Source organism: Castor canadensis, chromosome 11 (assembly GCF_047511655.1).
Source record: "Castor canadensis chromosome 11, mCasCan1.hap1v2, whole genome shotgun sequence".
NCBI classification, from domain to species: Eukaryota; Metazoa; Chordata; class Mammalia; order Rodentia; family Castoridae; genus Castor; species Castor canadensis.
This window is the reverse complement of record NC_133396.1, coordinates 70,020,632-70,047,527: the sequence shown is the minus strand read 5'-3', so window position 1 is coordinate 70,047,527 and position 26,896 is coordinate 70,020,632. Positions and strand designations below refer to the sequence as shown.

The 26,896-nt window shown below is 37.6% G+C and overlaps 2 protein-coding genes across 2 annotated transcripts in view; both read right to left on the bottom strand.

Moving 5' to 3' along the window:
- The window catches only part of LOC109674272 (thyroid receptor-interacting protein 11-like), a 939,645-nt gene that overhangs the window by 728,432 nt on the left and 184,317 nt on the right, over positions 1–26,896 (bottom strand).
- LOC109678558 (olfactory receptor 2T11) lies at positions 25,141–26,091 on the bottom strand. The gene has a single exon (XM_020154062.2). The coding sequence runs from the start codon at positions 26,089–26,091 to the stop codon at positions 25,141–25,143; it is 951 nt and encodes a 316-aa protein (XP_020009651.2).

Here is a 26,896-nt window from a genome sequence, read left to right as displayed (position 1 = left end):
CTTCGACCGCATATGAGCCATTAAAGGTACGGGGTGGGGGGTCTGACTGGTAGGCACTATGTTTATCTGGAGTGAGGAATGTTAATGTGCAAATGCCCTTCCAGTTAGCTGGCAAGGTACTGATAAGCAAGGGTCTCTCAGACCAGGAAGATTCCCAGGCTGGTGCACCATAGTTTGTCAACTGTACATCTAATGGCGGTAGCCATACAGTTGAGATTCCAAGTTAAGGTTTCCTTAACTTGGAAGGAAAGTTAAGGCTTAGAAGGAAGCCTTAACAGAGGGTCGTGGTGGTGGCAGATCAATGTTTTTTCACTGGCCCAGGTCCACCTTGGTAATCACCTCTGGGTGGCCTCTCTAGATCTGTGGCTCTCCCTTAGTAAACTGATATGGGGGTGGAGTGGAAGGGTAGGGTGGCACAAGGAGGTTTATTTCCTCCCCTGTTCCATGACTTTAAGGGGTCCCTGTCTTTCTGCCAGCAACCCATCTGCCCTATAGTGCCTTTGTTCTTGTAACCCAGTTAGGCCTATCAGCTTTCTTTATAGTAAATCGTTCCTCCCCTAATGCATTCAGAAATTTATATGCTATACACGGGTGACAGATATTGATAAAAGGTGAAAGCATACCACAGTTTTCCCTGGAAGAAAAGTGGCTTTACACAGGCTGAGCAGTCATCCCGGCCTCTGGATTGAACAACCTTAAAATGTAGTAGAGTCAGAAGGCAATAACACAGCAGAGACCTCATGCCTGAGACTGGAGTCTGGCTACAGACAACACCAAACAGCAGTAAGGCTTCCTACTATTAGGAGATAACAGAAGGCCAGCTGTAATCTCTGGCCTACTTTCCAATCTTGGGGAGCAGTGACAGCCAGTCCTAGTGCAAACAGATTACAACAATGCTAATCAGCAGGATAAGGTATGGGTGACAGAAAAGAGGATACATTTGTGTTCTGGTGGATGAATCCTCAAGCTTCCACTGTGCATTGACCAACCAGCTTCTGGGATGTTGCTGGGGCAGGGCTGGAGGTCTTTCCAGTGATTTCATACTGTTGTGTCGTTCTCTGGAAACTTAATCTGAGGGGAGTTACTTGAGTCACGGACAGCCTGTCAGATGTTTGGCTCTGCAGGGGCGGCTGTTCTTTTATCCAGGAGTGATGAATCCAGGGAGTGACACCTGTAACTTTAACAGCCCTAAGAGCTGCTAACATTACTAGATGGGGTAGTTTACTAACATCACTAGTTGGAGAAGTTTCTTTTTAATCTTTTATGTATCATATCTATTTTTTTAAAACTGAGTAGAATTACTTTGGCTACAATATACTGTCAGTATATATGTCCAAGAAAACTCATTCTTATTTTTTTTAAAGTTAAAAACACCATCTTTAAGTATTAAAGGACATGTTTAGATCCAGTAAAAACAGTTATTTTTCTCTGTTTTAGTAGAAGACCCTGTCTAAAAATATAAGTTTGTGTCTGGAAAAGCTTTAATGTCAGATAGCCACACATGCATAAGAACCATTTGTTTAATTCTCTCAGCCTTGGTTATCTTTGAGAGGTCTGGCACCAATGACACTACTGGAACTTAGATGGCATTCCCCACTTTGTCTCCAAATTGCTAATCTCTGAACAGTCTCTTTTGAAGATTTGTCTTCCATCCAAGTACTAACCAGGGCTTCCAAGTTCAGATGAGATTGGGCACGTTCAGGGTGGTATGGCTGTAGACTGGAGATCTTCTTGATTGGCTGCTTTTTCCTGGATTCTGTTTGTTTGGTTTTGGTCCCACATTGGGAGGGAATAATGAACAGATCAGGTGGGAGTCAGTGCCAACTAGACCCTTTTGGCCAAATTTAAGCAACAAAGAGGCTTAGAAGGAGTGGCTCTTAGGCAGTGGACTTTTAGACAAGGACAATACAAAACAAAATCTAACAAAAGCAGTGTCTAAAGAGCTAGCTTGGTTAACACATAAGCACTTATTAGAGTCATTTTTATGGACTTGATTGTAAATGTCCCAGGAGGATCAGAACTGAAATGACAAAAACTTAAAAGAGCCATGATTAAAATTTTGATGTACAATTTAGCAACTAACATAACAGTACATTAGTACCACTAACTTTATGTTACCATGCTTATCTAAATTTTGTATTGTGGAAGGCTTGATATACTTGAAAAATATAAATATATTTAATACACAGGAACCAGCAACAGCATCACAACTCTATAGAGGTCACTACACATGTTAGTTTAGTTGTTGCTCTTGAAGTAAAACTTTAGATTTTTATCAGTTATAGGGGGAAAGAACAGTTTTAGCAAACCCAAACAGCCCAGTCACAAACTAGCCCAGGGTACAAACTGTATTAAAATCATCCAAGACAACAGTTATTTAGCCATGAGTTCATCTAGAAAGTTTTACATAAATGTTAGAAAATAAGAGGCACAGAAGAGGCACAGATACAGCTCAAACACTGTACAAGGTTTATTATTTAGGCAAGAGCTCTGTGGAGGGGGACCCCAGTAAGAGAGCTAGAGCCCATTGCCATATACAGGCTTGGGCTAGATATAGGGGGCTAGTGGAAAAGTACCAGGAAGGTCCCTGTCTGCCCAGCTGTCCCTGGCATATATCCAGGACAATAAAGGTGAGCCATCTGCAAGGGGGTGGGATCTAGTCCTAATATGCCTGTCCTCATTGTTAACCCCAACATAAACCAACTCTTAAATGAACATGACTCAGTTACCTTAGTAGTTAAAACCCTGACAAAAATCACCAGAGAACACAGGCAAATATTTATGTGGACTAAGTGTGGAGTTAGGAAACATAGTGGCCAAAAATCATGGCTCAGATGTTGATAAGAAATCATATCCCAGATTGTTGACATTAACAAATGGCTATGACATACAGCAGGATCTTATCAACCTGTAGTCAATGGAGCCCTCCTAAAATGACAGGCCCCATCTGATCATCCCAATGAAAAAATTCCCTCCACCTGTCGAGTGGACGGAGTAGGACTAACATCCCCACTCTGTTGTGTCTAATAAAAACTGGAGATCTTGACTTCCAGTGTAGTGCTCCTTTTGGAGTATTTATTTATTTATTTTTATCCTATCTGAAGGGTGCACTTTGGCTATACAAAAGTAAATCTGTCGTAACCCTCATAAAATCTTTTAGCTTAGAGCTTTACATTTGCATGAAGAAACAAGAAAGAAAGCAACCCTGAAATTATTTTTTGTATAAAAGCAATTTATAGAAAGCTCATTTATTAATAGACCCATATATTATAAGAGAGAGTTAAATCCCAGATTTTATTTATGACAGAATGAAACAGGCTACGGTCACTTTAACTACCTAAGCTTTAAGATTTTTGTTGTTGACTGTAGCCCGTTTTTTGTCTTTCCTTTTGGGCTAAGCCAGTGTTAACCCCTGAATGTTTGCAACCTTGTGAGACCTGATTGAAATAAGTTTGAAAACCTGTTTTGTTGTTGTTGTTGTTGTTGTTGTTTAAGGTAGCAGTAGAACAGAATAATAACTTTTACATTTACTTTATAATAAGAATCATCCTCAAGACATTTACATATTTAAATGTAAAAGCCTAAGCAGTTTATAACAAAGATCTTTAAAACAAATATGCTGATTTTTGTTACCTTGAGTATCATATTAACCTTATAGTAGCAATTTAAGAACCACTTTGAAGATGTTTACATACACACACAAAAAAGTTTTATAAATTAAGCATGCCAGAAAAAAAAAAGTCAATTTAAGTGTGCATAAAATGAGCTGGAATTCCAGGAGCAGATTAAATTTTGCCCATGTTTTAAACAAATTGACACACACACACATTCACACTGAAGTTATAACAGTTTTTCTTTCCCCCTGTGGGAGACGTCCCTGACCTGTGGAATTCCTCTAGGAGGTTCCTGGGAGTGGATCAAGCTCCCCTTCCATCCAGTGGGACAGGGGTGGTGCTTGCCAAGTCTGGATGAGACTGCCAGATGAGTTGACCCATTTCTCCTTGGAGTCCAAGCTGAGTCAAGACTGCTCAGAAAGTTAGGGCACTGGGGCAAAGGAGGACCTGGAATCCATTGGGTGGCGTGCCACCTCATTTGGTCCTGTGTCCCTCCCTACTCTGATGGCACAAGGGGCCAGTCAGTTGGAATCTCGCTGGGGCCTCCAAATGTTGTGGCAATATAGTCAGAGGAGAAACCAAGCGATACTCGGAGGAGTGGAGAGCTCAAAATTTTTTTTATGCCAGCAGGGCCAGACATGTACCTGTGTCTGAGCACTGAACAAAGGATTCACAAGATATTTAAAAGGCAGTGCAGGGCATCAGGTTACAAAAATGTGCTCAGGTTATGGTGTCCTAACCAGTGAGTTGGAGACCTAAGATTGCTTAGGCTAATTGGGCTGGTAGTGAGCTGGGGACTTAATGTTGTTTAGATAAGGTCAGCAGGGGAGACCTGCTTTGGAAAGCTTATTTAGAAGTAGAGACAAAGAAGGGCAGGAATGGGTGCTTATCTCTGCATGGTACCCTTCACCTGGATCCTGAACTTTTGCATGGCTCTAATGGGCAATTCCTCATGTTTTACAGCTCTGTCCGAGGTTACAGCTTTTAATTTACAGTTTACCATGTTTTATGACCCTGTTTCACATAATACCACTTCTAGGATTACACCCAAAAGAATGTCAGTCAGGTTACAATAAAGGCATCTGCAACCCATGTTTATTGCTAAGATATGGAAAAACTAAGATGCCCCACTATGGATGAATGGATTAAGAAAATGTGGTATTTATACACAGTGGAATTTTATTCAATCATAAAGAAAAATGAAATTTGCCATTAGCAGGTAAATGGATGGAACTGGATAACATCATCTTAAGTGAATTTAGTCAGGGTCAGAGTCACATATTTTTTATAATATGTGGAATATAGGCCTAATACAAATACAAGAAATCTTATGAAAAACAAGTCATGCTACGGGGGGGTCACACAGGAGAGGGAGAGTAAAAGAAGGGAGTTAAGAAAGTGAACATAGTGGGTATACTTTGTATGCAAGTATGAATATAGAATTTTTAAACCTGTTGAAATCACCATGAGAAGGGGACTAGGGTAGAAAGGAGAAAAATAGATGGGATAAACCAATTCATGCTATAATACATAAATACATGGAAATGTCACATTGAAACTCCCTGTATAGCTCTCTTAAACAAACAAAATATCTTTTTTTTTCAAAAACAGAGAACAAGAAGACATGAGTTCCTGTCTTTGGTTGGTACCAGAGGGATGGGGAAGGGTATAAGGAAAGGGTATAGGAGGTGAATATGGTGGACATATTATGTACTCATGCAAGAAAATGGAAAAATGAGACTTTAGGATGGAGAGAGGGAAAGGGGCTAAAGGAGAATGGTGGAGGGTGTAAATTCAACCATGAAATATTTTAAGAACTTTTGTAAATGTCACAATTTACCACCAGTACAAGAATAATAAGAAAAGAGATAAGTGTTATTTAATATATCAAGTCAATTGAATAAAGCTAAAATAATAACCTAATAAAAATATACACCTAACATGTTTATTAACTGCCCTTCTTTCAATTCTGTTTCAACTATATTCAGAGTCACTAAAAAACTAAAATTAAAATCCTTATTATTTTGTGAAATCAAAGTTATATAATTTAAGTTAATAAAGAATTTATTAATATTAAATATCATTAGTACTCTCAGCATTAAATCGCTACTAAATAGTTGACTATCACCCTTTCAACAAATTTCTCCACATCTCAAATTAAATTTATCATGATTCAATAGAAAATTATCATTACTTTCATTATTTATGAATATGGTGTCACATGCCTGTAATCCCAAATGCTGTGGAGCCATAGGCAGGAGGATTTTGTGTTTGCGACCAGCCCTGGAAATTTTGGGAGCGCCTATAGCAAAACCAAAACAAAACAAAGGGGCTAAAGGCAAGGCTTACATGATACAGGGCTCACCTAGCATACCATGAGGCCCTGGGTTTAATTCCCAGTACTACATGGAAACAAAAGAAGACAAGACAAAACAAAACAAAACACATAAAATAAAATAAAAAAGTAGACTCATCTTCCTTCCATGAGAATTATAAATCTTATTCTTTGCCAGGAGTATTTCTGCATGATATATCTCTAATTCTTGTGACTTTGAATATGCTAAACATTCTTGTGATGTATTTGTACTAAAGTAATATTGTAATATGTGTAAAGTATTGGTATACAGGTTGCAAACATATAGGAATACGAATGTGTAGTATTTGGAGGCACATTTAGAATATCATGTTGTAAAAAGTTTATTTCCATATTTTCCCAGGATTTTAAAATACAGTTTCTGCTTCTATTTATATGATCACGTGATGTTTGTCCTTGGTTCCATTTGTGTGCTGTATTACAATTATTGTTTTACATAGATTGAATCATCCTTGCATCCCTGGAATGAAACCAACTTGATCTGGTGTATGATTTTGTTTAACGTACTGTTGAATTTGGTTTGTAAGTATTTTACTGACATTTTTTGCATCTATGTTCATCAAGGAAATTGGTCTATAATTTTCTTTTTTCTTGCTGTATTCTTTTTGGATTTTAGTGTCAGGGTAACACTGGCTTTATAGAATCAGTTTTGTAGTGACCTTACCTTTCTATTTTATAGGATATTTTGAGGAATGTTGGTGTTAGTCTTACCTAAAGATCTGGTACAATCTGTCACTGAATCCATTTGGTTCTGGGTTCTTTTTTTTGGGGGGAGGCCTTTATTACTGTTTTAATATTATAGATCTATTTAAGTGGTTTACATCCTATTGATTCCATTTTAGTAGTTTGAATACATCTAGAAATTAATTCATTTGTTCTATATTTTCCAGTTTATTAGAATGTAAGTTTTCAAAGTATTCCCTAATGATCATCTGGATTTCACTGGTATTTGTTGTGATAATCCCTTTCTCATCTCTAATTTTATTAACTTGAGTCCTCTCCCTCCTTCTTTTGGTTAGAGAAAACTCTTAACATTTTATTCAGTTGTTTTCTTTCTCTCCTTTGTGTGTCTGTCTATCTTTTTTGAGATATGACTATACATATAGTTAAGCTGCTTGTCAAACTGACTGATTGTTAAACATTAATTATTGCATTATTTTTCCATATATGAAAAGACAATAAACAGGGAGAAAAGTTGAAAGGGGATGGAGGTTTCACGATGATGATAGATGTGTTAATAAATGATCTTCAGGAAACTTTTCATGTATTGGATGTCATCTGCTTCTGGGAAAAACATTCCTGATCATCTTTATTTTGAATTTTCCAGTGGATTTACAACTTCAAGATCCTAGAAGGAATCTGAGGCTGTGAAGCTTTGTTGCAGTGTTAGTAGTGGGAAGAACATGGCACAAATTCTTTCAATGGAGTTTAATTGCAGCCTTTCTCTGATTGTCACTTGAGTTCTTAATAGTGAAGGATCTAGCTTTCCTCACTCCATGTCTCCTTTTAGTTGGTGAAAACCAATTTTGGCATAGTGTACTTAACTCATCTAGAATTTAGTCGTATCACAGTTTATAAGACCATTAGATACAAAAAATTCTATTATCAGGGATATAGGTGTCCCAGTTCTTTTTTAAGAAAAGTTTAATTTGTGTTTTCCAATAAAAGTGGATGGTATTGCCATCAAGGCTGGTGGGAATGCACTTGGCTAAGGAAATCAATTTATCTTTACTTATTGCCAGTATGTTTATGATATTTTATTTTATGTCTTCTCTGATAAAACAAGCACCTGTGTCATTGGAGGTTTCACCATGATTAATCATAAAATCAACACATTTTAATGAGACCATGCTTAACACTGAACATATATTGTCTAACTACCACTTTTGATTTCCATGGACTCTTTAAAAATGTTTGATTTATTGATCTTTTTATTTCTACATTTTCTGTTGAGATTCTTCAAAATATTTCTCTCTTTGGTGAATTTCTATCTGTACTTGATTTGTCTCCTTATTTTTCTCTTCTTTGAGGACTTTTGAATGGAATGCAATATTCCAAGAAAAAGGAATCTGAAAGCAAGTTGGAGAAGCAATACTCATATCTGAAAAAGCAGATTTCAAGAAAAAAATTAGAAGAGCTAAAGGTCAGTACATACTAAAAAAAATTACAAATCAGAATGTATAATGATTCAACACTATGCTTTTGAATGATCAATGTGTCATTGAAGTAATAACAGAGAAATTTAAAAAAATTCCTACAATCAAATGTAAAAGATCACACCACATAACAGAATCTGTGGGATGTAGCAAACACAGTTCTCAGACTGGTTAATATCTATGAATGCCTACATTAAAAAATCAAGGATATCTCAAATAAATAACCTAAAGTTACTTCTCAAGGTTCTGGAATAAAGCAAACTCAAAACTACTACAGTGAAATAAAAATAAAGATCACAGTTGAAGCTAATGAAATGGGATCCAAAAGAAAAATAGAAAGCATCAATGAAATAAAGAGTTGGTTCTTTGAAAAGATAAATAAGATTATCAAACTATTAAGGAAGCATATCAAAAAAAGAGCAAGGCCGAAATTAAGAAAAATATATAGGCAAGTTTTCTTAGAATACTTGGGGTCCTTTGTGGTTTCATACATATTGTAGGATTGATATTTTTTCTTTTTCAGTGAAATGTACATTTGCCTTTTGAAACAGATTACATTAAATTTGAAGGTCACTTTGGGTAGTATGGACATTTAAATATATTAGCTTTTCCAAAACACAACTCCTGGATGTCTTTCTAATTATTTATGTCCTCTTCAATTTATATAATCAATGCTTTATAGTTTTTATTACAGAGGTCTTTAACCTCTTTAGTTTAACAGATTGTTACCCATTATTATTGTAAATGGAATTGATTTCTTTGGAATATTTTTATCAGCAATATTACTTGTATAGGGAAGATTCATTGTGACAGTTACATATGTGCTGACACTGTAACTTAGATTTACTCCCTTTATCATTCTCCCTTACTTCCCACTCCCTTCTTAAGACAATTTCAACAGGTTTTATTGTTCTATTTTCATACAAGTATATAAAGTACATTAACCCTATTCATCCTTCTGTTCTTCTCCATTCACCTTCACTCCTCCCACTGGTATTCATCCCAAAACAGATCCTATTTTACATTCCTGACTTTCATTGTTTTAAAGTTCATACTCATTGTTAAGGATGGTTGCACTGTGGAATTTCACCCATGAATATATTGTACTTTAATCAGATTAACCCCCTTTATTGCACTCTTTCCTTACCTCCCCATACACTGTTTTATTCGATACCTTTTATTGCATTTTGCCATACTATCATTTAACACAGATGCAATGTATTTCTATGTTATTTATTTTCTATCATCCCCTTTTATTCAGCATATATAATCAAAAATCAATTGCTTGTTATGTTAATGAGGGATTCATGAAAAAATAAAATGGAAATGTTATTCAATTACTAAATATAAGGGAAACATCTTTTTATTGTATTTGTTTTATTCATTTATTCATATGTGCATACATTGGGCCATTTCTCCCCCCTACCCACTCTCCCCCCATTCCCTCCCTCTTCCCTCCACCTCTCCTCGCTGCCAGGCAGAATCTATTCTGCATTTATGTCTAATTTTTTTGAAGAGGAAGTACAAGTAATAATAAGAAAGACAAAGCATTTTTACTAGTTGAGAAAGGATAAATATAAGGTAGCATCTTTTTATTATAATGGTCTTAGCTACACTTGGGAATTTGCAGATAATTCCTTGCTCTGATGGACTATCCCAGTGACTTGGAGAGCCTGGGATCCTTTGCACTCCTTGGGATCTTTCAGCTGGTGGGAATAAAATGTAATTTCCCCTTTTCCTTTTTTTAATGTCACCAGGATGCCTTGTCACCGAGGGAATTACTATATGAGTATGCAAGGTAAGGAAGGTCTGCAGGTGCTCTTGCACTGGCCAAATTTGCCGTGGATTTGCTTTTCACTTCTGGTAAGGTGCTCACATTAAGAGACAGAAAGTAGAAAATGAAGATGAGATAGATGAGACTAGAATAATCTGAGAAGGATGAGCATGTTCTTGACTGGAAGGGGCTTTTGCCAAGTTCTGTGGAACTTCATGGATAAAGGGTACATTTCACCAAATACAAACTCAGTGTATTACCTAGCATGGGTGAGGTCCTAGATTCCATCCTGATCAACTTCAGCACTGATTACCAGCACAGATTATCATTATTGTCCAGTCATCCTCACCAGTTTTCTGTAAAGACTTTGTCAAATGACATGCTTAAGTACATGCACAAAGCTGTTTCATGACTGCTTTCCTGCAGAAATTTATCACTGGTCCTTTATTGTTCACATCAGTGGATTTAAAAATCCTATACATCAAGTGGCATAAGGAATTAGGTAGTGAATTGTTTATTAACATTAAAAAATTAATCCTAGAGTTTACTTATTTTATCCACTTGAACATTTTATATATGCTTGTCAGAAACTGTCAGTTTTAATGAAAGAATGATTTATTTATGATGACTGTATATTAATTCATTTATAAAATATTATGTGATAAAATCATGGAATGTTTCAAATGTGATTTAGTGAAAAGCAGAGAGAGAGAGAGAGAGAGAGAGAGATTTCTTCTTACCAGATTGGTTAATTGGGAGTCATAAACATAAAGAAAAAGATGTATGACTACTTCCATGACTTTAACAGAAGTCTTGGAAAATACAAGCATCAACATTGTCATTGAGATTATGAACTGAGAAAGCAGATCTTCAGTAAAATATTCTGAAATTTTACCATGAAATTGGGAATACATTTAAGAAGTTACTTTCACATTAAAAAAATCAACTGCATTAAAAGTTGTGATGCAGAAAAACTACAAAAGAACTAGACAAATGTATGGGCAAGAATTTGCTCAAATTATGAAAAATTACTGAAGAAAATTACATTATTTGTCAACTAAAACTAGGACTTGAAGAAGGAAAAAACCATCCGAGGAAAATAAAGAGACTCATATTACGATATCTTAATTGGAGAATTCATGAAGATCTCTGAAAAATTAAAGGGTAAAAATCAGCAAAGCATAGCAATTTTCTTATGTATTAATTAAAAGAAGAAAGGCATATCGATTTTAAAAGGTACAAATATTTTATTGAGGAAGTTAACCTTTAAATACAAAAGGAAGCATTAAGGATAAAATGGGTCCATTCTTTTCTTTGTTGACTTACAGAAAGAAGTGTTTGACTGTCAAAGAGCACAACGATTTCAGAAAAAAACTTCAGAATCATGCTAGTTAGACTTGGATAATTTTTAGCTATCTAAATTACTGCCAACACATAGGGTGCACATAAAATTCAACAACTGACCCTTAAAACAGCTTTTAATTGAACATAACAGACAGGGAAATCACAGCACAGACTAGGAATGGCACAGCTGCCAATCTGCTTTGGGGAAAGCATTTGTTTTACTCATCTTTTTTCCCCTTTTCCTTTCTTTGTCTTGTAAGAAGCAAGAACTGCCCAAGTAACTGAACTAGATTCTGTGACATACTGGACCCATATCATTTGACACAGCCTGCCTGGACCCCACCAGCTGGATCCAACTTCACCAGAGTGAATTTTCAGTCCTAACAGGTGAATGACACAGATTACCTGCTTTTGAGGGAGCCACATAGCCCAGCGCAGCTGGTGGACAGATTGCACCCTCCTGCACAAGCTGAACACCATAGACAGAGAACATAATTCACCTCTGCCTGGCAGGGGAGGGGCAAAATGTGGAGGTGACCTCACAGAGCAGGGTTGGGCAGAATGCTGAGCTTAATTCCTGGGATGGTGGACAAGGCTCAACGCTTAGTTACCTGACCTTGTTGGGGAAGGGGCTGACCTGCCATAGCCAAAGTAGGAATGGAGCAACACATCTGCTGCCTAGTGAAATAAGAAACATATTTGACCAGCTTGGAGATTCTGGTAGTAGGCTGAAAAGTGAGTGATCAAAGAGCTCAACTGCAACTGGCACAGTGGGCAGAAGGAACAAGCAACTGCTCACAAATCAGACTCGTGGCAAGACTACTTAAGAGATACTGCTTATACCAGATGGCCCATCACACCACAGAAGCTGTGGGCACAAGCACTCTGATCTGACTCTCCCCAAAGCTGTCCAATCAGGAGGGACAATATCCATTGCCACACAGCCCAGTATACCAACCTTGAGAAGGGACAGAGACACCGAGAACGTCTCTGTCAAAAGCACCAGTACCTCGATTGAGAGTCAAAGAAATAAGTCCAGAGCTTTCAGCGAACTGATTTATCATTTTTTAAAATTTTAATTCCCCCCTTTTGTATTTAGTGTTTTTAATTTTATTACTATTATTGTCTTAGCTTTATTCTTACTCTCTTCATTTCTCCCCTTTTTATTGCTATAATTCACTGTTACCTATCTCCCTCTTCTTCTCTGTTCCTGTATCAGTCTGTTTAGCACTCTCTTGCCTAACTTTCCTTTTTCTCCCCCAACTAATTTTCTGCTCTTTTCTTTCATTCTCTTCTTCTTTCTCCACCTTCTTCTCCTTACCTCCTCCTATCTTTCACCCTACAGCCCCTATCTCCTTCACACACTCATCACTCTCTGAACAATCTACTATAGCAACTGTACACATTACCCCATCCATCTTATTCCTCTGTAATCACAGATAAAAGCACCTTCCTCCTCAGCAAATGAACTGTATCTTAACATAAAATAGGTCCCTATTACCCTGTATTTCCCACCGCTTACACTCCTTCTCGCACCTCACTCCATCCCCCTTCCTGCCCTCTCCTCTAATCCATTCTTTTTAATAACCTAAGTATCAATCTATATCCAAACAACAATTATCCCCTTCAATTCCCACTGCTTATTGATCCTATCACCAAGAGGTTCTCTATATACTATGTAAAAAATTGGTCTGGTATTTAATCTGTGAATATGTTATTGCTAAATTATACCTCCAGGTCAGGGAACAAAAATAGCACATCAAGCAAGCTGATGTCTAAGCCAGTCATAGCATAGTCAAGGGAAAGATAACAGGAATTAAAACCCATTGCTAGCCAATCAGTGATACAGAAGCAAGGCACAAAATAGAAACATGGGGAGAAGAAGACAGGGGATTACAATCCTTCAAAAAACTAACAATTACTCAACAGAAGATTTAGTAAAAAATGAAGGAAATACATATCCAATTGCTGACTCAAGTAGAGTGATATGTATGCCCAATGAGTTTAATGATGACCTTAAAGAGGTGCTCAAAGAGGAGCTCAAGGAGGAAGTTATGGAGGTGCTAAGAGAGAAATTTAAAGAGAACATACAAAAACAATTAATAGAATATCAAGACAACACAAATAAAAAACTTGAGAAGACACACAGAAAAAACTAACTGGAGATTTCTAGGTGGTTCCAAGATGGTGACTAGAGGGATGAGGAAGCTAGCAGGTGTTCCATAAAGTAAAAGTCTTGCTGAGATGTTGGAGAAACACCTGGTGGGAAAAAAACACCAAGAAAAGGCAATACTCCAACACTTCCACACCTCAATGCCATGATATACAGAGAAATCAGGAAGACTCCTGTGTCTCCAAGCACCAGCTCCTAACCTGCTTGGAAGACTCAGACCAACAGGTGAGCAAATAAACATCATGTGGTACTCCCACAGCCACCCCTAGAATAAATCGGCATAGCCCCCTGGACAGACTGACCCTTGCCCTGCAAATAAAAACCTGAATAATAAACATGCAACTGAAAAAAGACACATAGCAAAGAGGGAGGGGTGCCCTGAGCTCTGGAGAAAAAGGGAGGAGCACTTCCCCACGTGAATTGTAAATGTGTAAATAAACAAGCCTACTGGAGAAGGCTGGTTTAGCGGCTCCACCCAGAGAGCTTGGAGAGGGGAAGTCTTGCAACGGTGGTTGACATTCGGCACACTCAGGAGAAAGTGATGGTTGGGCAGTTCCCCATGTGAACTCTAAATAAACAAGGCCTGCAAGTGTAAATGGGCTGGCAGGAATTTACACTGAAAAAAAGAGAAGGGGTAAGCAACCAGGAGAACTCTAAATAAACAAAGCTGGCTGGATTAGGTGAGTGTGACAGCTCACTCCTGTGAACTGCAATAAACGAAGCCTGCAGCAGCAGCTGACTGACAGTAGGTGGCAGGTGAGCTGCAGCCTCAAACAGACCAGATAGAGGCTCACAAAACTGTCTCCACACCCAAAAACCGGGCGAGACAACCACAGTGCTACTGATTAAATACCAACACCATGACTGGATGCTGAAGGAGCAACATCACAGCTACTAAGATAGAAATGGTGTGGTTTCTGGACCTGAAACTTTTATTATTTTATAGTTTTACATATCTTTTCTATTTTTTTATTATTATTTTTTCTTCTTTTCTTTTTATTATTATTATTATTGGTTTGTTTCTTGTGTGTGTGTGTGTGTGTGTGTGTGTGTGTGTGTGTGTGTTTCCTTTGATGAGACAATGACAGAACTACTACTCAAACACCAATACCAGGACTGAATGCTGAAGGAGTAACACCAGAACTATTAAGACTGAAAATTCATTGAATTTGAACCTGGGATTTTTTTTCTCTCTTCTTTTTCTTTTCTTTTCTTTCTCTGTCTCTCTAATGCCTATTTAGCTCACTGTTGATTAGTACACTATCTCTCCCTGTTTATTTCTTTGGCTCAGTATTTTTTTTTCTTTACACTCTTTGCTTTCTTTCTCATCTCACCCATCCATTATAGATATCATAATTTTTACTATAACAAGTTAGACGATACTAAATTACACACAGTACAGGGACAGTAACAGCAGCAAGTGGAATGATGGAAAGACGGAAAAAAGATGGAAACCATTTTCTCCCCAATAATAAATTAGTACAGGAACCAGAGGGAAATCAAGAAAACAGATACCCAGATCCAGACTCCAACAAAACAAAGATAAAGTATGCCAAAGAACCTGAGGAAGCCCACAAGAACAGTTTGAAAGAAGAAATCCTGCAAGTAATCAATGAGAATTTTATAGCGATGAAACTGGATATGGTCAACCAAAATGTACAGGAGACACTCAAGAAATCCCAAGACAACTAAAATAGAGTGTCAGAGCCAACAATGGGACCTTGCCTGTGTGACTTGGTACCTGGTATTGTGAGAAAGCTCCAAGAAACTGGGGCAAAAGCCTCAGGACCAGACTGTGCCTGTGCATGTGTGAGTTGGTACCTGGCCTTGTGAGAAAGCTCCAAGGAACTGGGATAAAAGTCTCAGATCAGACTGTGCCTGTGTGAGTTGGTATCTGGCCTTGTAAGAAAGCCAGAAATCCAGAAAAACAATATTCAAGGTTCCCAGATGGCTTCGACAATAGAGAACTTGAGAAAGCACGAGAACAAATAAAATAAACTAAAAGAACTGTATAAACAACAAAGTGAAGTAAAGAACAACATAAATAGAGAAATAAATGAACTCAGGATGAAAATAGACGACATAAAGAGGAAGCGACCCAAGAGGAAGTGACCTCAGAAAAAAGAACAAAACAGAAATGCAAAGCAAAATGGAAGGCACTCCAAGAGATTAGAACAAGCAGAAGACAGAATCCAGAACTTGAAGATGAAATGTTAACTAAAGGAAATACTGAAGAACTACTAGACAGACAACTCATGACCTGTGAAAGGAACATGCAATAATCAATGACTCCATCAAAAGACCAAACATGAGAATCATGGACATTGGAGAAGGCGAAGAGGTGCAAACAAAATGAATTTGTAATACAGTCAAAAAATAATAACAGAAAATCCCCCAAATCTAGAGAAAACTATGACCATTCAGGTACAGGAAGCCTCCAGGACACCAAACAGACTTGAAAAAAAATAGAACTACCCCACGACATATTGTCATTAAAACAACAAGCACAGAGTATAGAAAAGAATATTGAAGCTGTAAGAGAGTAAAAAACAAATTACTTACAAAGGTAAACCCATCAAAATCACAGCAGATTTCTCAACAGAAACATTAAAAGCAAGAAGAGCATGAGGTGAGGTCTTCCAGGCAGTGAATGAAAAAATATCATTCAAAATAGATGGAGCAATAAAAGTCTTCCATGATAAGCAGAAACTAAAACAATATATGACCACAAAGCCACCACTGCAAAAGATTCTTCCAAGGATTCTGCACACAGAAAGTGAAACCCAACAGAACCATGAAAGGGCAGGCAGTACCAAACAACAGGAAAAGAAAAAGCAAGAAAGTAGTCAGTAACATCAATTTAGCTACATACAAACCCTCAAACAACTAAGACAACTAAATGACAGGAATTACCACATACTTATCAATCCTAACACTCAATGTGAACGGGCTTAATTCTCCCATCAAAAGACACCATTTGACAAAGTGGATCAAAAAAGAAGATCCAATAATTTATTGCTTACAGGAGACCCATCTCATCAATAGAAATAGGCATAGGCTTAGGGTGAAAGGCTGGAAGAAGATTAACCAAGCCAATGGTCCCTGAAAACAGGCAGGAGTACCAATACTTATCTCTGACAAAGTAGACTTCAAACCTACATTGATCAAATGAGATAAAGAAGGATTTTCCATACTAATAAAAGGGGAAATACAACAAAAAGAAATAAAAATTATCATCCTATATGCACCCAATATCAAAGCACCCAATTTCATCAAACATATTCTGAAGGACCTAAAAATATACATAAACTTCAACACAGTGGTAGTGGGAGACTTAACACCCCACTATCACCAATATATAGATCATCCAAACAAAAAATCAATAAAGAAATCCTAGATCTAAAATATACCATAGATCAAATGGACCTAGTTGATGTCTACATAACATTTCATCCAACTTCTACACAATGTACATTTTCTCAGCAGCCCACAGAACCTTCTCCAAAATAAATCATATCCTAGTGCACAAAGCAAGCCTCAGCAAATATAAGAAAATAGAAATGATACCATGCATTCTATCAGACCACAATGCATTAAAACCAAAACTCAACAACAAAAATAAAGACAAAAAACAAACAAACAGCTGGAAACTGAACAACTCATTGCTTAAAAAAAAATTGGAGGCTTCTTAAAAATCTAAACATATATCCGCCATATGATCCAGCAATCCCACTCTTGGAGATATACCCAAAGGAATGCAATACAGGTTAATCCAGAGGCACCTACACACCCATGTTTATTGCAGCACTATTCACGATAGCCAAGTTATGGAAAAATCCAAAATGCTTCACTACTGATGAATCGATCAAGAAAATGTGGTACTTGTATGCAATGAAATTTTACTCAGCCATGAAGAAAATTAATTTTATCAATTGCAGGTAAATGGATGGAACTGGAGAACATCATTCTGCGTGAGGTCAGCCAGGCTCAGAAGACCAAAAATCGTATGTTCTCCCTCATTTGCGGACTTTAGATCTAGGACAAATGCAGCAATGTGGTTGGACTTGGATCACAAGAAAAGGGGAGAGCACATACAGGATATATAGGAATAGGTAGAAAACCCATAACATGAAAGCATTTGATGTGCCCATTACAGAGGAACTAATACAGAAACCTTAAAACAACAGGTTATCACTAGCAGGGGATCAGGAACCAATGTAAAGATCAGTTAGAGTTAAATCAACATGGGTTGCAACACATGAGTACATGAAAGCAATGGTAGGAATCTCTCTGTATAGCTATCCTTAACTCAACTAGCAAAAAAGCTTTGTCTTTCTTATTATGCATACATCCTTTCTTCAACAAAATCAGTGAAAAGGGCAGAACGGAACCTGCCTGAAACTGAGGGGCGGGAAGGGTGGTGGAGGGGGGGCAGGGTGAAGAAATGACCCAAACAATGTATGCACATGTAAATAAATAAACAAAAAACCAAAAAAATCATCCTCCTGGACAAAAAAAAAAGAAAAAGAAAGAGATGAATTAATTGGGGTTACAATACATATATACATGGAAATAGCAAAAGGGAACTCCCTGTGTTTCTACCTTTATCTCAAATAAGCAAAAATGTTATTTTTTTCTTCTACAAAATCCAATAAGAAGAAAGCAGAATAAGTCCTGCCCTGGGAGCATGTTGGTACCTGTGGGGGGGGAGGTGCATTTGAAAGGGGGAAGGAGAATGAATATGGTACAAAAGTGTTTATATATGTATGTAAACACAAAAATGATAGATGTTGAAACCATTCCAGGAATGGGGGAGGGGAGGATAAAGAAGAGTGGTAGCTGTTAAAATAGCCACCATTAGCAACACCACCAACAACAGGTGTTGGCGAGGATGCGGGGGAAAAAGGAACCCTCTTACACTGTTGGTGGGAATGTAAACTAGTACCACTCTGGAAAAAAATTTGGAGGCTACTTAAAAAGCTAGACATTGATCTACCATTTGATCCAGCAATACCACTCTTGGGGATATACCCAAAAGAATGTGACACAGGTTACTCCAGAGGCACCTGCACACCCACGTTTATTGCAGCACTATTCACAATAGCCAAGTTATGGAAACAGCCAAGATGCCCCACCACTGACGAATGGATTAAGAAAATGTGGTATCTATACACAATGGAATTTTATGCAGCCATGAAGAAGAACAAATGTTATCATTCGCTGGTAAATGGATGGAATTGGAGAACATCATTCTGAGTGAGGTTAGCCTGGCCCAAAAGACCAAAAATCGCATGTTCTCCCTCATATATGGACACTAGCTCAAGCGCAAACACAACAATGGGATTGGACTTTGAGTACATGATAAAAGCGAGAGCACACAAGGGAGGAGTGAGGATAGGTAAGACACCTAAAAAATTAGCTAGCATTTGTTGCCCTTAACACAGAGACTAAAGCAGATACCTTAAAAGCAACTGAGGCCAATAGGAAAAGGGCACCAGGAGCTAGAGAAAAGGTTAGATCAAAAAGAATTAACCTAGAAGGTAACACACACGCACAGGAAATTAATGTGAATCAACTCCCTGTATAGCTATCCTTATCTCAACCAGCAAAAACTCTTGTTCCTTCCATTATGGCTTATACTCTCTCTACAACAAAATTAGAAATAAGGGCAAAATAGTTTCTGCTGGGTATTGAGGTGGTGGGGGGAAGAGGGAGGGGGCGGAGTGGGTGGTAAGGGAGGGGGTGGTGGCAGGGGGAAGAAATGACCCAAGCCTTGAATGAACATATGAATAATAAAATAAAAAATAAAAAAAAGAAGAGTGGTAGAGGGGGTAAATTTAAGTATGATATGCTTGATACAGTGTAAGAATTCTTGTAAGTGCCACAATATACCCACCCAGCACAACAATTAAAAAAGGTATTGAAACCCAACTGAAGGATCAAATTTTGTCTTCCTGATATCCTGGTAGACCTTGATGGGAAGCAACTTGAATGAATGAAAGGGACTCTAATGTTTATATAAAATTGCAATCACAGATCAAATCAAGTAATTTCTTTACAAAGATATTCACATCAGGTTTGTGTTAGGTCAGCAAAAATGTGGATGAAATCTATATTAAAAATAAGAGCAAAATTGCTATAAATTCTGTTTTAGAGATCAGATACTATGAAGTTATAAATGATATTCAAAATTGTGATATTTCCAAACATTTGAAAGGCCTGAAAATGTTCTCATAATGATAATATGTACACAAATATAAATCTATATACAATATGATTCTACTGTAAATTTTGTACCTTTTGTATAACTGTATCTTGCCTCTATCTACATTACTTATTTAAAATGCAATGTTCTCACCACAAAGAAATGATCAGTATTTGAGCCAAGGGACATGCTGACTAACCTTATTTGGTCATTCTACAATGTACTGAAACATCACATTGTAGCTCATAAACATATATGTAAGAATCATTTTATAATTAAACAAATTTACAGTTAAAAAAACAAGATAAATGTTATATTTCATTGTGGAATTAAAAGTGCCTCTCTTTGAGTGACTGAATGAGAAAATGTCAGAAACTGCAGGATACTAAGTAAAAATAACAACTAAATGTAGTGTGGGTTGAATAAGAGCCTGGGAAAATTATTATTAGCAGTAGAAAAAGTAACAACATGTAATTTCTTAGTCCTCATTTAATGTCAAATCCCTTGCTTAAAACATAATTACACATCATTCATGCTTAACATACTCAGAGCAATTGTCAATCACCCTAGCCTGACCCACTGGGACCTCTGAAATCTTTCCCCACTAGCAGGATATTGATGCTTTGAACCAATCCTCTCTCCCCACTCCCCACCTTTCTTGGCAACCCTCACCTACAATAAACTTTGTTACCTCTCATAGTATACCATGTGTCCTCCATGGATTCTTCCACAAATTAAGCAAGAATTTAGGAGTCTTCTGATCAGAGATTACTAGAGATTATAACACTTTCTGCATATCTAAGCAGTTCACAGTCATACTTAATGAGACGCAGAATGACATTTGCTTTTGCTGCAGGGGTGTGTGGTGATTGGAGGAAACATTGAGGTCTCTGGGCATGTTTTGTCTCTTGAGGTGGCACCATTTCATGAGTCTATACTCACTAAATCATGGGCTTTTTGTCACATCTATGCCATATGTATGTTACACTTCATAATAAAAGAGAATGACATTTACAATATGATCATTTCTCTCTATTGCTTCTGTCACTAAGTGAGCCTAAGAAAATAAAATAGCTGCAAATAAAACTTCCCAAACATTTCCTGTAATTGTAAGAGTATGGGGAACTTTTTGTGATTTGGACTTTGAACTCAGGTCCTCCTGCTTGCTAGTCAGGTGCTCTGCCATCTGAGACAGGCCTTTACCCTTTTTGCTTTAGATCTTTTTCAGATAAGGGCTTAAGCTTTTTTCCAGACTTTCCTGGACCTTGTTTCTTATATTTACACCTCCTGGAATGTCAGGCATGTACCACCATACACAGCTTATTGGTTGAGATGGTATTTCAGTAACTTTTGCCCTGCTGAGCTTGAACTGCAATTCTCTCAATCTCTGTGTCCTGAATAGCTGTGATTGTATGCTGAGTAATTTTTTTTCTTTAACTTTTGCAAAATAAAATGAAAGAAGTTGACTAAGAAATATATTTAAAGGTACAGTGTCTATTATATTGATAATTACAGAAATCTATCTGGTGAGTGCTAGAATATGATGGCTCCAGCAAAAGAAAAAAAGAGAAAAAGAGAAAGGAAGAAATAAATAAATCTGGCTATAAATAAGAAGGTAGACATTTTAGGCAATTATTATTTGTCAATAAATTAAATAGTTATATATGTATAGCGATTTTATGTGATGCATTATATTTTTCCCAAATGTTTCCGGAGCAATAGCAGAGTCAAATGAGATACCGCATACAAAGTGCCTGTCTGATGGAGAGGACGCTGTACACAAACCAATGCTGGACTGATGAGGGTTCACACCACAAGTCTCTTTGGAAGGGCTTACAAGGATGTCAGTGTTCCACTGGCTTTCCTGCTAGTGTCTGAGGTGGACATAATTATGGAGGCCAGCACCTGGGGATGGCACATAGCCCACGTCTCACAGAGCTCACATGCAGGGCTTCTGACTGCTAGCCTGAGCAACTAGTCCATGTGTGGTAGTGATGATAATAGTGATGGTGAAGCCGATAATGATGATAAATGACTCACCAGTGACAGTGAGCAAGAATAGAGCTCTATACATGAACATGTTCATGCTTACTCAGATGAAGAAGATAGACATTCAGGGCTCAGACTGACTTGTGCAAGGTTGTAAGCAGTGATGCTGGTTTCAGAATCAGACATCTGTGGTCTAACACACAGAGTCCAGTTAAGGATGGTGATGACAACGAAGGGTCTGTTGAATCTGGAAAATGCTCTATGTCAAATGTCACCATTAGTTGTTCAGAGGTCCACTCTACTGCCATTTATTTGTGTGTGTTTCTTTTCACTGTTTTAAAGAACACAAAAAGCATACATTGTTATTTGAAGACAGTGTCTGTAATTAGCTACAAAGTGGCCAAAGGATGATTTCAAAGTTGTATGATACTGGTGTCTAGATGGAATATGAAAACAATCACTTGAGGATTTTTTTTATACATTTCTCATTCTGGGGAGATAGATTCACAAGCCAAAGGAAAAAGGAAATAAGTATGAATGTCTCAGATATTTTTGTGAATGTCAGTGGTTATAATGCCTGATGTTTATAGCTATTTAATGAATCAAAAGAAACGTGTTTCTGGTGAGAGCTGTGTCTGGAGAATCCCACATAAACGTGTCAAGTGAACAAATGACAAGATAGACCCCCCCCACTGATCAAAGAAAAATGGCTGGAATCATAGGGAATACCTATTCTAAAAACCCACTCCCCATTTATAACATCGGTTTAACTCGTAGCAAGATAGTGAAGTTTGGCACAGAGAGGTTAGGTAACATGCCAAGAGGAACATAGTCCAGAAATTAGAAGATCAAGATTCAAATTCCATGGGGATTAAGTCCAAGCTTATAGCCTTTGTAATAATAAATTATGTCTGAAATTGGGGTGAAAATAATTAAAAACCAATTAAATATTAATTAGAAAAAGTTTAGGGATATCAATTCACTCAACAGATTGTATAATCAGTGGGTTTATTGGTAGGAGGTGGAATATTTCAGTGAAATCTCTTAAAACCTAGGAGAGATTCACTAAGTGCAACAAGGTAAGGACAGGAACATTTTCTCATACTAGATGGGAACTCAGCTGTTCAGAGAAACCATCACAACACACAGACTAGAGGGAGAATCATTTGGGGGTAAAGCTATTTTAAACTTGTAAACATAAATAATTAGCATTTAGAAGGAAAGTATGTCGCTTTTGGATGCCAAATCATGCTGCATTTACAAGAAGTTCCACTCTTCCAAGAATGCTGGTTGTTCTGATTTTAATTATCCCAAAAAAGACCAATTCATTGAAGCAAACAAACTGAACTTCTGTTACACGCTGTAACAGAAAAAAGTATATGTGAATATGGTATGTTTTCCTCACAGAGGCAATGCTAATTCTGTGGTAGTAATGATAATAGCTGCTGCTACCATGATCTTGTCATTATTATTACCATACTTCATTGTAGTTATACCATTGAGTGTTTACTGTCTGGTAGATACCATACTGAATCAATGCCATGAATTATCTGATAAACATGTTTAACTTGAATTTGTAACTTCAATTCCAAATGGATCCTATGGTTTTCTTATAATCCTAACACATCTACCTAGTTCACTAACTTTTCTACTCTCCAAGATGATTCTCTTTATTTCCCCAACACTTATTAAGACCTCTCTGCTTTTCACTCACAGAAGTCTCCTTGATTCTAATTGCACTGAGAAAGTAGAAACCATCCAAAGTGTGTTCATGAGAATCATATCTGCCTTTCCCTGCTCTTGATCCAGTCACTGTATGATCCTTGCACAGACAGAAGGTCAGACCCTCCTCTTCTCCACTGATGTCCACACTCTCAGCCACTTTCAAAGGCTATCCTTCTGGAAGTTTATTCCACCTCTCACTCATCTTTACTTTTATCTATATATTGAGTAATGACCTTGAATGTGTAAATATCTCTAATATCACAAAACAATAATAGCATCAATATTAAACACATTGGTCCTTCTAGCTAAGCTCAAATTATTTTCTCTCCTTTACAAAAAAAAAAACCACAAGGGAATTAATTCAACCAAAACTTTGTATTCTATTCATCTTTCCAACTTCTTCTCTCTCCACTTTATCTTGATCCCTCTCCAAGTACATTGCCATTGAAATTGCACTAGTGAATGCCACAGTGGTCTCCATGTTGCCACATACCACGATTGAGTCTTACCCCTTATTTTCATCCAGCTATTACCTGTACGTATTGCAGTTCAGTATGCCCTGTCCTTAACCAACTTCTTCATCCATTCCCCAAACAGTGTTTTTCTCACCTTGGCAAATTCTATCATTATTTTATTTACTTGTCATCTGACGCCAATTGCCTCAGGTTTCAGTCTTAAATCTTTTCTCCTAATTGATCTCAACTAGCCCTTTGTCTTTAAGTAGTCTTCATGCTCTAAAGACTACAAAAAGAAGACCTTAGTTTCAGAGCTCTAAAATGACCTGCCCTTGATTTCAGTATTCACTTAAGCCAAAACAACATTTGTTCCCAATATACATAAAATCTGTGAGCTAATACCTCTTTGGTCTCTATTCTTCTTCAGGTGACTTTCTCTTCTTTGAAACTTCTTGAGTTGACTTTTTGCATCCATGTTTGTTCTCTGTTCTTCACAGCACAGACACAGAGATCCCTTGAAAATGTGCATCTTAAGTCACTCATCTTTGAAAAATTCTTCACGGTCTTCTCACTTCACTCAGAGCACTGTTGCCAAATCACACAGAGATGAGACATTTGAAGCATCTGGTCATGGATGCTCTAATTATACCTTTACAGAAGTTGACAAGCCAACTTCTTTCATATTAAATATTAGACTCTATTATCTTTGAGTGGTTTTGTAATTCTTGGACATTGATGTTTTCATAGTTGGTTCTGTAACATCCATCATGAATGTATTGTGGCTGAGCATTTGAGAGCTGCTACATTTAGCACAAGAGATTCCAAGATGAACATTGAGCTCACAGTTTATTGGTGTCACTCCCATAATGACAAACCTGATTAAGTTGTGTGATTTATCTTTTTTGTCTCTTATGGATAAGCAGTCTTTTACTTTGTACACAAATAATTGCAGAATAGCTGTCACCCAAAATTTGATAGCCTCTTACGGTTCTTTGTTTTGTTAAATCGGAAGTAAAATTTGAAGAACACCTGGTTCTTAGTAAATGTGTTGCTATAAACTCTGCTCTATGTTTTTTTCCCATAGAAACAAGAACCAAGATATGATTAATATTTTAACTTGCTAAGTAACAAATAGTTTTTGTTCTTTTTCTTAAAGGTTTTTACATAACTAGTGAAACATGCCTCCTCCCCCGTAGGAGTAAGAATCCAGAAGAAATAAGCCATCAGAACTGCCTATAGTAAATAAACTTTGACAGCTGACCCAGTGGTCTTAGGTGATAGGAACACATGGAGGAAGTACTTAGTAAGTCCCATCACCATGCATTGAGTCACTAAGCAATGCTTGCTACTACCCTCTGAGAAGAGCAATGTGTAAGTATCCTTTTAAATGCCCCCATGACGTCCTTGTTTCTGAGGCTATAGATGAGAGGGTTTAGCATAGGTGAGACTATGGTGTAGAAGGTAGACACCACCTTGTCCTTCTCTGGTGTGTGGAATGACTGTGGCACCACATAAGTGTAGAAGGCAGCCCCATAGAGAATGCTGACTGCAGTCAAATGGGATGAACAAGTGGTAAAGGCCTTTTTGCGGCCCTCAGCAGAGTGCATGCGATGGACTGCCAACAAGATTAGCGAGTAGGAAATAGAGATAATGGAGACGGGAATGAGCAACATAAGCACACAGCAGATGTTCATCAGTGCTTCATATAAGGATGTGTCAGTGCAGGCCAGTCTGAGAACTGCAGGGATCTCACAGAAAAAGTGGTTAATACTGAGGGAACTACAATAAGGGATATTCATAGTGATAGGGGTGAGTAAGAAGCCATCAAGTGAGCCACCAAACCAGGCACCAGCAGCCAGCAAAAGACACACCTTGCGGCTCATCAGAACTGGATACCTAAGAGGTTTGCAGACAGCCACGTAGCGGTCATAGGCCATGAGGCCGAGCAGGAAGAACTCTGAGCCAATTGTGGTCGAGTAGAGAAAGATCTGGAGGCCACAGCCCACAAAGGAAATGGTCTTCTCTTTAGAAACCATGTCCACCAGGAGCTTTGGAACAGTGGTACAAATGAAAAGGGTGTCCATTATAGACAGTTGGTTGAGGAGAAAGTACATGGGGGTATGAAGGCGGGAGTCCACCTGAATCAGGAATATCATGACCAAATTTGCCATTACTGCCACCACAAAAATAACAAAGATAACTGTAAACACAATCCCTGTAATCTCACTCTTCAGCAAAAGCCCCAGCAGTATAAAGTCAGAGGGTGAAGTTCTGTTTCTCATTAATATTGCATATGGCAGCTCCAGGAGAACAGGGACACACAACGGCTGTAAGTAAAAGTTAGACCAGAGACAGTCAATGTGGCAGAAACCTGCATGGAGATGACACTTCAGAGGCTTCAGGTTGGGATGAATTTTCACCAGGGGTAGAATAGAGACAAACAATCAAACCATCACACATCTCATTAAGTAGCAAATGTGGATCTTTCTCCCGTTGGAGAATGGTCCTTATGTTATGTCTATGTTCATGTGATATGCATAGATCATGGTAATTGAATAACAAAATTGGTGTAAGCTGTAAATTAGTAGAGCACTGACCATTTCTACTCTGTTCATTCTATGTTTCTCACATCCATAACAGGGCTAAGGAAATCCTGGTGGGGAATAAGATGATTGATTCATTGATTGATTGAATGGATAAATGTGTGTGAAATGAATAATGTGAATAAAGGTGAGGAAATGAAGGGCTAGGCCATTAGAGGGGCTTAATGAATGAAATGTACCTTATGAACCTGTCATTCTTTATTATTGCTTGTATCTAAGTTTGAACCTCCTCAGTATTGTTTGCAAGGCTTTGTTATAGAATATTTATTTTTCCAATGCTCCTATAAAATGTTGTTTTCAAATAGTTTCTTGACTCTCTTAAGTTTTCTGGAAAAAAACCTTCCAGAAATAGATTCTTAAATTGCAGTTACGATTATGCCAACAAATTGCTCCCCCATTACTCCCCATTGCAAATGTGGGTTTGGAAAGTGGGAAAAAGAGGTTCAAAATAAAATGTTGGTAGCTTGAAGTCATGTGAGCAAGA